Source organism: Pteropus vampyrus, unplaced genomic scaffold, assembly GCF_000151845.1.
Source record: "Pteropus vampyrus isolate Shadow unplaced genomic scaffold, Pvam_2.0 Scaffold302, whole genome shotgun sequence".
Lineage (NCBI taxonomy): Eukaryota > Metazoa > Chordata > Mammalia > Chiroptera > Pteropodidae > Pteropus > Pteropus vampyrus.
Window position 1 is genome coordinate 200398 of NW_011889083.1, and position 11181 is coordinate 211578.

The 11181-nt window shown below is 40.2% G+C and overlaps 1 protein-coding gene across 3 annotated transcripts in view; it reads right to left on the reverse strand.

Moving 5' to 3' along the window:
• PNPLA8 (patatin like phospholipase domain containing 8) overlaps positions 1-899 on the reverse strand; it is a 41363-nt gene extending 40464 nt beyond the window's left edge. For 2 of the 3 annotated variants that reach the window (XM_011376680.2, XM_011376679.2), the window contains exon 1: positions 742-893. Coding sequence is in view for 1 of the 3 variants with exons in the window: in XM_011376681.2 (XP_011374983.1) it covers positions 742-823 (82 nt within the window). In the remaining 2 variants the exon portion in view is untranslated. Of the gene's footprint in view, positions 1-741 lie in introns of all 3 variants that reach the window. The other variant, XM_011376681.2, reaches the window with a different exon arrangement.
• Between the last annotated feature and the right edge of the window lie 10282 nt (positions 900-11181).

An 11181-nucleotide genomic window follows, 5' to 3' on the forward strand; every position in this document is an offset into this window, starting at 1 on the left:
AAGGATTATATGACAGTCCCTTATGCCCCATCTCCTTTTTCCTAGGAGTCACCACTCTAACGTTATCGCTGGATTAGGTATAGAAACCAGTTTCCTCCTAGCGTGATGATAGAAATGACAATGACGGGAAGCACTGCAACACAATGCTTCACATACAGTTTCGCCTTTTAAAAAGCACATATCTGAACCCGCTTAAGCAATAGTAGACAGGGACAGAGTTAAATGTGGGTGGAGTTGAAAAGAAATCGCTGATAATGAAAATACCGAGCAATGGAATCACCCGGTGCACTGACATTCGAGAATGATGTAGAACAGGAAAACCGTTTTGACAGTCACCGGCGAACTGTTGGAAAACCCTACAGTCCGAGGGAAGTCAAACAGATTCGGGATAACTAGCTGGGAGTCGAGGAGGTTGGACAGGAAGCGCAAGGCGGTACCAGAAGAACCAAAACAATTTGCATGGCTGGGCCAGCAAAACCCACAGGGGAGGCGGAGGGCACCGTGCATCAACCAGCCCCAGGAGTCACGGGTTCCTTCTGGTACCCAGTCGCCTTTTGAAGCCTTGGTCCTGCGGCCTCCTGCAAGCCAGGCGTCAACCCGCCCTCTCACACCGGAAGCGCCCTCCGAGGAGAGATAAGGAGACCCGGAGAGCTGGGCAAGCGTCCTGGGCTATCAGGCTGCCAGCTTCCCTATCCTATCGTTCCGCCTCCGTACCCCCTCCGTACCCCAGAGGCCACTTACCCGGATGCAGGCCGCAACTACTTCGGCAAGAGTGGCGACGCGCTTCTTCCCGACACTGACGCCTACTCTGGCTGACCTGCATCAGCTGAGCTTCCAACACAAACCGAAGGGCAGGAGCCGGGCACCACCTCCTCCCCAGCTCCGCCCCGACACCCGAGCGGAAGTGACGCGCACGCGGGCCGCGCCTACCTGCCCACTGAGGGCGGAACTCTTCCGCCTCTTTCCGGCCTCAGCCTCTGTCAGTATCCTGCTTTCTCGGTCCCGAGACATGCGCAATAGAGAATGACCAAGCGCTGGGAGGGAGGCGTGCGTGCGGGCACGCGCCTGCCTGCACCCGGAGAGCCGCTGTTTGGGGCGGCATGGAAGGGGGTTTGTTCAGCTCATGGCTCTTGTTTGCTGGCCTCTGGACCTTATTAGTTGAGCTAATCCTCCATCTCCAGGTCCGTGAAGGCCTTGTTCGCACTCTGTCCGGGCCTCGGACCTGGCGCTGTGTTACCAACAACTTGGAGGGTGGTGAGCAGCGTTGGCAGGACCCCTACCACTCTCCTGTCACTATTCCTGTGCATGGCATCCTGGACTAAATATCACTGGAAAGCCCATTCACGTACATTGGAAGTTAGCCCGTGAAATTAATATACCGCTCCACAAAATGTCCCACGCTTAACACATATTTTTTGAATTCTGACTTATGCATACCAGGTCAACAAACTATAGGTAGCCCATAGGGCAAATATAGCCCACCGCCTGCTTCTGTACATTGGTGAGCTAAGAATGGCTTTTACATTTTTTTCAGTGGTTAAAAAAATAAAAAGAATGTTTTGGGACACATGACGACATAAAATTCAAATTTCGGTGTCCATTTAAAATAAGTTGTATCAGAACACAACCATATCCATTCTTTTATATGTTAAGTTGCTTTCATGCTACCAAGCAAATGTGGGTAGTTAAAACAGTTTCCCTTACTCCTTTAAATCAAGGGTAGAGGTGATTCTTGCTAAACTGACTTAACAGGATTCTTGCTGAAGAGATATCAGTGTGATCAGATATTAAGAGTGAGGGATGAGGAATTGGATCAGATATTAAGGGTGGGAGATTATCTCTAAACCGATTTAACAGGATTCTTGCTAAAACTGGACTTGGCAAGCCAAAGACAGGTGTCAAGCAGGAAGCCTAAACAAGAAGAGTGCACAGAGAAACGAAATTAAGGTTTGCTCAAGGAAAAGCGTCACCGTCCATTCTCCCCTCATTTTCTTTTATTCCCTAATTTAGTCAGACTTTTTTCAAATATCTAATTTTCCTCCCATGTCAGAAATTTTCAAATAACCTCAAATCCTTCTCCTTTGCTGTTCTCTCCCCTCCCTCATCCTTCCCTTTTTTCCCTTGTCACACCCATACCTTTAACAGTCATGAAGTCTGATGATTCTTACTGCAAAATCTCTCCACTGCTCTGCATTGTCACTTCCACTGCTTTAGTTTAAGCTTTCGTCCTCACAGCTCAATCTTACCTAACCTGATTTTTCAAACTGTAACTGACCTCCAACCTAGAGTCATTCTCTTCTGTGTAGCCAAGGTAATTTTTCTAAAGTGCAGGTTCAATCACACATTTTCGCCGATGTAAAATTTTTTGTGGTGCTTCATCTCCATTGAATAAAATGCATGGCATTATAGGCTTTACCCTGCCAGCCTTCCAGCCTTCATTTCACCACTTGCCCTTTACTCTTTACCCTCCAACCATACCTGTAGTTTCCCAAATGACTTGTGCCTTTAAGCACGCTTCCTTCAAAACCATGAAAACCTACAAAACTAAACATATTCTTAGCATACAATCCAGCAATAGTGCCCCTTGTATTTACCCAAAGGAGTTTAAAACATGTTCACATAAAGATGACACACAGATGTTTATAGCAGCTTTATTCATAATTGCCAAACTTGGAAGCAACCAAGATATCCTTCAGTAGGTAATTGGTTAAGTATACTGTGATACTTCCAAACAATGGAATATTAGTCAGCCCTAAAATGAAATGAGTCCTAAGCTATGGAGAAATCTTAAATGCTTTTTACTAAGTGGAAGAAGCCAATCTCAAAAGACTACATTACTGTATGATTCCAACTATATGACATCTGGGAATGGCAAAACTATGTAGACAGTAAAGAGATTAGTGATTGTTAGGGATTGGGATGAATAGGTAAAGACCAGAGTACTTTTAGGGCACTGAAAATACTCAGTATGCGATTATAATGATGGATACATGTCATTAAACATTTGTCCAAACCCATGGAATGTACAACACCCAAAGTAAATTCTAAAGTAAACTGTAGACTTTGAGTTTTTATGATGTGTCAATGTAGGTTTATTGATTGTAACAAATGTAACATTTTGGTGGTTAATGTTGATAACGAGGGAGGCTATGTATGTGTGGCCACAGAGAATACATGGAAATTCTCCGTACTTTCCTCTCACTTTTGCTGTGAACCAAAAACATCTATTAAAAAATTGTTGAAATGCAGGAGCTCCAGGCTTGATAATTGCACCCGGGTTTGGATATTTAGGAAGAACCACCAGGAGGATTAGAGGACGCAAGAAATGCAGTTTGTTACTCATAAGGCAGGGAAGCTTCAGCAGTGGTTAATTGAAGTTGCAGGAATAAAGCTGTTGACCAAGAGTAAGCAGAGGTTTTTATACCCACAAGCAGAGGGAGGGGTTATCTCATTGGGGGAGTAGCTGCCTTCTCAGATGGGAGCAAGATGTGCTGCTTGCTTACAGAGGCAGATAACGTCCATGGAGGAACAGAAAATATCCTTGGGAGTAGGCACTGCAAAAAGCTTTTTGTGCACTGCCTTCCTTGGCTGCTGGCTGGGCAGCTACTGTCTTCTGAGTATGTGGAGGGGCTATGTTCTGAGTTAACCCTATTCTCCACCCGGACATAGCTCCTGCACCTCACATTCTTCACGTCAGTTCTTCCAAACAGGAGTCCTCGGGTGGTTAGAGCATTTGTGTATTACATCGTATATCACAAATACAATAAAGACTACATCCTAACATTAACAGAACACATAAGCCAAGCAGTCCTGTTATCAGGTAACAGCCTCAAGAACCCAAAGAGGGCCACCAAGTGGTTAAGGGGTTTGCTTCAAATTCTGCAACATGTGAGGCTACAATTCCTGTTACAACTCCACCAGTTTCTTGATCATTCCTCAATATTGAGAGAAGAAGAGAGGCAATGATCCTTTTGTCTGCTTTCTGCTGAAAAGGGGAGAGTTCAGGGTTTAGGGGAATGAAACTGTCCTACATTCAACTGAACGTATTGTTAGTTTTGGTTTACTATGGATACAAAATAGCCTTCTGCATGATTCTATTTATTTGAGTCTCAACTTTCCCATATTACAGGTTTAGCAGATTGTATTAACCATTGTATAGACACCTCCTGTGTCTATGAAAACAAGAGAAAAACAAAGGTTAATAATCAGAGCAAATTATAAACCAGCTTCTGAGTTTGTAAAGCTATCAGCAAAGATTTCTAGCTATAAGCCTGGAAGCATCTCCTGCAACTTGAAATGTCCCTGATGATGTCCACAGACACCAAGGCAAACTCTTTGAGTAACCCACACAGCACTAGTCACTGAGATTGTTCAAATATGAGTCGATGTGGCAATCTCTCGAATTTTATATCAGATTGTCCATCTTTAGCTTACATGGCTTGGAAAAAGCAGTTACAGTTTTTAACAATCCCTAGTTAAAGGATGGGAGAAAAATTACAAATTGAAAACATGTTCACAGAGCCACAGACAGATGTTGGAGGAAAGTAGAAGAATGTAGGACCCAGTCCAATTTACAAGTAGAAAATAAAATAAAATAAAAACCTAAAAGATAATAAATAGCATAAGAATCTAATGTTTACATAGGTATATTTCAATTTTTATCGAAACATGTTTTTTTCTTTTCTCTCCAACTACCCTGTTTTTAACAAAGATAGCCAAATTAAGACTCATTCATTTGTGAAATAAATCATTTCAATAAACTTGGCCTGATCATTTGCATAAGCCCAGCAAGAATATTAATTAACCACATAGGCACTTTTAATTCTGCTTTGCTAGACTTTTACAAGGAATCTTCAGATTGAATTTAAAAGACCTTGCAAGGCCAGTAAAGCCAAGGCAAGGGCTTGCCCTCAAAGGATGCCTACAATACCTATAGATTTCTGGTGAGTTCCTCTTTTCTTAAGATCTCCAAAATATTTTGAGTTTCCTGCACCTGCCAAGAAGTGACATTCTTTACTCACATGGGAAGGCTGCTGGGAACCATGAGAGCAAGGTACTAGGCCAATATTTCCAAAGGCTTTTATTGGCTTCCGTAAGTCTATCTGAATTCCTTAAAGTTGTTTGGTCATATCGGAGTCTCTGCATTTCTCTCAAATATGACATTCCAGTCAAAGGCTTGGTGATAAAAACTAGTTTCCAATCATGTCCTGTTATAAAGAGAACAGATTCTTATTGAATTTACTCAAATAGTCACACTGCCATGAAAGTAAGGATACTTACTCATTAAAAGTGTTTGGATTCCAGAGGGGTAAGTAGGAAGGAAAAGAAAAACTTGAATTCTCTATAATTATTAGTAAAACTTATGTCTTACTATTGTGGAGATTCAATTTCCTTAAGTAGCTAAGGGCCTGATTAAGACAATATAAAACATGGAAAATTATTCCAATAAAACACAGAGTCTTTGTTTTCTTCAGAAAGAAATCTTTTCTATAATATCAGTAGCAGACCAATTGTTCCAGAAACTCTATCTTATTTAGCGGAAAGAGAAAACACAACTTTGATATTGTATTAGCTTTCTATTGACATTTAAATTTATTTCCAATCTTGTTTGGCTTAACCATATATAAAGTTTCTTCTTTCAATATTTCCCTTCATAGACCTTCTGCAACTTTCTTCATCCCATCAGTTTGCCTCTTCTAACTCATTTAGAAATAACCAACTTTAGGGCAAACTACTTTCCTTTAATCTCCTTTAAAATAAATCTCTATAATTTATTCCTTCTGTTACTAAGCACACACATTTCCCTTTCAATAGTAATATGAATTCATAACTCTCAGAAACTTCAATTTCTAATGGCAGTTAGAAAGTAAGTAATTAACATCCTTCAGATTGACAAATTTATGAATATATTTTTTAACCCCTAGAAGTATTTGCTCTTGACAGTTTTACAGAGGTTGGGAAAAGGCAGGAGCAGCATACAGCTTGTTGTAAGTCTGAAAGAGAGTCAGAGGTTACCATATCATCAATATAATGGTACAATTGTATGGTGGAGGGTTTAGCCTAGCCAGTCAAATCCTCAGCCACAAAACCGTGGCAAATAGTGGGGCTATGGAGATACTCCATCGGTAGGACAGTGAGGGTCCATTATTGTCCTTCCCAGGTAAAGGCAAATTGATCTTAGCTATCTGGGTAAATATTTTAGACATGTTCTGATCCCACAAAAAAGTTATCCAAGCAAAGAGTCAAGGATCAAGAATCCATTCCCTTGAGGTCCATTCCAAGGTGTGGACAGCCGCCCACCTGTCAAGCAGGGGTTGGAATTTCTGCTCCAGTTTAAGTTGCTGCCACAGGGCTGCCAGTACTGTATTTGAGTTGCTTATCAATCTCTTTTGGGTCTACTCTGGATCTTATCAGATCCATCCATAATTGTCTTCTGGCCATCCTTACTTTCTGCCTGCACATTCACAATTGACTTCCTCTCTTTCTCCTGGACCCGTCGGGCCCCCGTTTCTGCCTGCCAGTTCAATTTCCCCCAAATGGGCAACAGCCTGTGCTGCTACCTGGACTATCCTCCCCACTAAGTGGACAGAACAGGCACCAAAGTACCGTAATAGGCTGTAGGGGATGTTTGGATGATGAGGTCCTGCATACATGCAGTAAACGGCACCACATCAGGGCCCTCAAATGGTTTGATGTAAATAGAATGCCGCATTTCCATCTCCCTAAGGAACACCTGCAGTTCAGACATGGACGTTCAGAATGGCTGGGCCCTCAGCAAATCGGCTTCATTTGGCCAAGCCACTGACAATCCACCATGAGCCAATTCAGCAGTGATGTGTTTTCTACATATTGGATTGCCCCATGTATGTGATGTCACAAAGAAGGGTGGTTGGTGAGAGAGGCTATCCAGGTCAATTCATCCCCAGACAGTATTATGCCATTCTCACTGGTGTCCCAGCAGTGAAGTAGCCACCCTGCGAAGGCCTCTGATCCTTTCTGGCAGAACTTGGCAGACAGCTCTACCAACCCCGTCGAAGTATTTGGCTGGACAGAAGTGCATAGATGTTTAAGAGGAGGAGGCAGGTTTCTTGGATCCTGCCTCTCAGGGCATTCTTGTTGAGTCTTTAGTTTTTGAACAATTACCAGGCAGACCTGAGACACACATGAGGCTTCCTCCGGGAGGGACACCTCTATTTCCTTATCTGACTCAGTCTCACTTTCTGCTGTGGGATCCCACTTACTGGGTTTCCATTCAGGCTGTGCAATTACCGCCCATGTGAGAGCTCTCGTTACATTTCATCCCTGAACTTTCGCAAAGTGGCAGGCTAGGTCTTGCAGTTGTCCGCTAGTTTGTTCTAACTGTCGTCCCAGAATAACCTTGCTATTGGCCTGTGTGACTCACAGGTTTTTTTCTAACTTTACTTCCTCTTCCACTTTCTTCACCCTTTCCTCAGCCTACGACTGTTTAGCAGTAGCCTTGCACAGCACTTGAAGAAGGGACCAGCCCACTGCATCTGCTTTGGCCCACAGATCCTTCTTACAGTAAAAACTGTAAGAGGCCTATAGGCATGAGGGGGCATCCCCCCATTCCCTTGGTAGGCTGCAAGAATCTAAAGGGCTTGCCACTTTGAACAACATGGACCCAGAGGCCCGCTCCAGAATTCCACCTGGCTGGCACCCAACAGTCATATTCTCCCCTTACTTGAGGTCAGCACAACTGGGGTAGTTTCCAGAATACACAGCTGTCTATGCCAGTGATAATGCAGGAACTCTAGGCTCGGAACTTGCACCTAGGTTTGGGTATTCCGAAGAACCATCAGGTGAATTAGAGGGGCAAGAAGTGCAGTTTATTACTCACAAGGCAGGAAAGCTTCAGCAGTGGTTAATTAAGCTGTAGGAATAAAGCTGCTGACCAAGAGCAAGCAGAGTTTTTATGCCCACAAGCAGAGGGAGGTTTTATCTCATTGTAGGAGTAGCTGCCTTCTCAGACAGATGGGAGCAAGATGTGCTGCTTGCTTACAGAAGCAGATAACATCCATGGGAGGAACAGAAAATGTCCTTGGGAGTAGGCACTGCTGAAAACTCTTTGTACACTGCCTTCCTTGGCTGCTGGCTGGGCAGCTAATGTCTTCTGAGTATGTAGAGGGGCTATGTTCTGAGTTAACCCTATAATTGTCTTTAAAAAGAAAGTTGAAGAAAAAAAAAAACAAGAAAGCCTTATCTTACTAGAGTAAATCATTGCTTCCATTTGTTCTTGCTTTTCTTATTGCCCTGGATGCACAGTATTGCAATGTATTCATTTCTATTCCTATGAGTTTTCTATAGTCAAGGAGTATAACATAAATATATTTGTATCTTCTGAATCTAGCATAAATACTCAGGAAATAGTACACTCTCTAAAATTCTGTATTGTTGAATTGATTTTTAATTTTATTAGGATTACTGGTTAATAGATTAAAAATGGAAAATCAAACCCATTCATGATTCTTTTGATGTTGGAAAAGTTTTAAGAGAAAAGAGAATTTTGGTTAATTTCAAACAAAATAAATTCAATAGTGTGTAAAATAGATTATTTCATTTTAAATAGCAGAATAATAATATTTAATAGCCTTTATGGAAACATCATATTTGGAATAATATTAGTATGTGTGCTGCTGAAGTGAGCATGAAATAATGTTAAATACAGTAATTGTTCAGCCTTATATTCTTTTGCTGCTAAACAAAATAGACATCCACATTGCTTCTGTATTATTTGCTGTTCTCATTCCATTTACAAAGTTTGCCAGTTATCTCTTTTAGGTCTTTCCCTTCTCTAGATCCATAATTAACCTATCTTTCTATTAACTATTAAGGTCTGGCTTATAATACCTCTTCAAAGAACTTCTAGTCTCTTTATTGTTCAAACAAAACTTAATGTTGTAGCCCAAATAAATTTAGCTGTATTACTGTAAGATATTTCTTTAAATCACCAGAGTGCCAAGAAATAATTCTGGAAGAATGGTAATTATGGTAAGCAGAATAATGGACTCCTAAAAAAAAGCCCATGACCTAATCCCTTGAACCTATGAATATGTTATGTTACATGGCAAAAGAGACTTGGCAGATGTCCCTTTAAGAGATGCTTCTGGCTGACAACCAGCATGGAAATTCCATTTGGCTCTACAGCTACAAGAAGCTGAATTATGTCAACAACTTAAATGACCTTTAAAAGCTTAGGCCAACTGACATCTTGATTTTGACCCTGTGAGACATAGAGCATAGGAACCAGTCAATCCTACCTGGACTTCTGACCTACAGAATTGTGACATAATAAATCTGAATTGTTTTAAGTTACTAAATGTGTGATCCTTTGTTTCAGCAGCAATAGAAATTAATATAATTAACTTTATATAATTTAAAGAAATAAAAGCAAGGCCTTTATCTGTTTTGATCCTTAACATCAAACCTGGTATTTAGTAGGTATTCAATAAATATTAGATGAGTGCATAATGAATGTATTACATTCATTGATTCAACAATTATTTACTGAGTTGCTACTATGTGCCCGGCATCAAGCTGTTTGATAAAAAAATCAAAAGCCTTCATGGAATTTATGATATAAGTTTAGTAATTATACTATGAATGTGGAAAGAGTTCTAAAAGGGAGATGCACCCGATATAAGAACTCAGAGCAGGGATACCCAGCCCAGCCTGTGGAGTTAGGAAAGGCTGAGCCTTAAAAGATGAAGTTGTTAGCAAGACAGATGGCAGTAGTGGAGGTGGTAAAGGTATGGAAGAAAGGAGTTAGCTTTACAGAGAGACTAGACATCATGATCGAAGGTAATGGGATAAGAAACAACACAATTACTGAGTGCTCATCATGATACATGAAACTAACTATAATCTTTTCCATGTTGCTGGTCTTAGAAATGTGATATATGAATTGGGTGAGAGCTGAGGCTGAGCTTGGACTTGATCTTCAAGGTAATCAGAGTTACTGTTAGATTATAAGGCAAAAGAACACTAAGGTCAACTTTAAGTTTTAAGTAGATTCTTTTTGGCATCATGAGAGAGCAAGATTTGAAAGAGATGAGGAGCTTTATTGTTGTTATCTTTTTTCCTATTTAACGGATTCTTCACTCCAAAAATTGTCTTAAATACTTCGACTATCAATATCTGCAGTCCAGAACTCTCTATTAAGCTTGAGACAGTTTATCTAGCTTCCTGCTGGGATGTCCTTAGAGGAGCTAAACCAGCTGTATAAGGTAATATCTGGGCGAAAAAAGTTTTATTAATAGACAGTTTAATTCTCAGGTTTTAACATAAGAATAACAACATAAAATTAAAATCTCAAAGACAAATAATTGTATTTTCTTTAACTTGCTTTTAAATCTGAGTTACATTTTACCTTTTACCTAATATTTTTGTAGGTTATTTCTTGCCTTAACATTTATTTGACAAACATCTAATCCAGTTAAAAATTTAGCAAGCATCTAAAAATGCCTTAATATTAAATTTTAAGTTTCTGCCCTTAAAGTGTTCATGGACTTATAAAAGAGGCAGATCTCTAAATATACTATAAAACAAGAAAAAATGAAATATGTTATATGGCAGAAGAACCAAAGATTGATATAAGAATTCAAAGGATGCAGTGATTGATTCCAAAATAGAGTTGCCATCTTTAGCGATATAAATATTGTGTGGAACGTATTTATACTAAAAAAATATTTGTTGTTTATCTGAAACACAAATTTAGATATCTTGTATTTTATTTGGCTGCACTCTTTGGGAGAGCTGCTAACAAACCATAGAACTAAATTATTTCCCAACAGAAGGATGTATAGGACATAGAATAGGTGAGGAAAGACATTTAGTATAAGAACAACAGAACAAACACATGAAAGAAAAGGCTATACACAGCTTTTCTTGAGAATAGGATAAAAGCCAAAGATGACGAAATGGGAAACAAAGCTGGAAATGTTATTAAGAACTAAATTACAAATGGCTTTGAATGCCTGACCTTTTGAATTTGTTCATTTTCATAATGATTTATAGTGGGGTATAATTTTGGTGAAATAGAAATTAAACCTTTTCATTCCATTTTTGAAAATTTAAGTTATAGCTGTAATGTGGCTGCAGTAGCAGAAAATACCATAGAGAGGCCCAAGTAGTAGGAATTCTCTAGAAGGAGGCCTTAAGTCA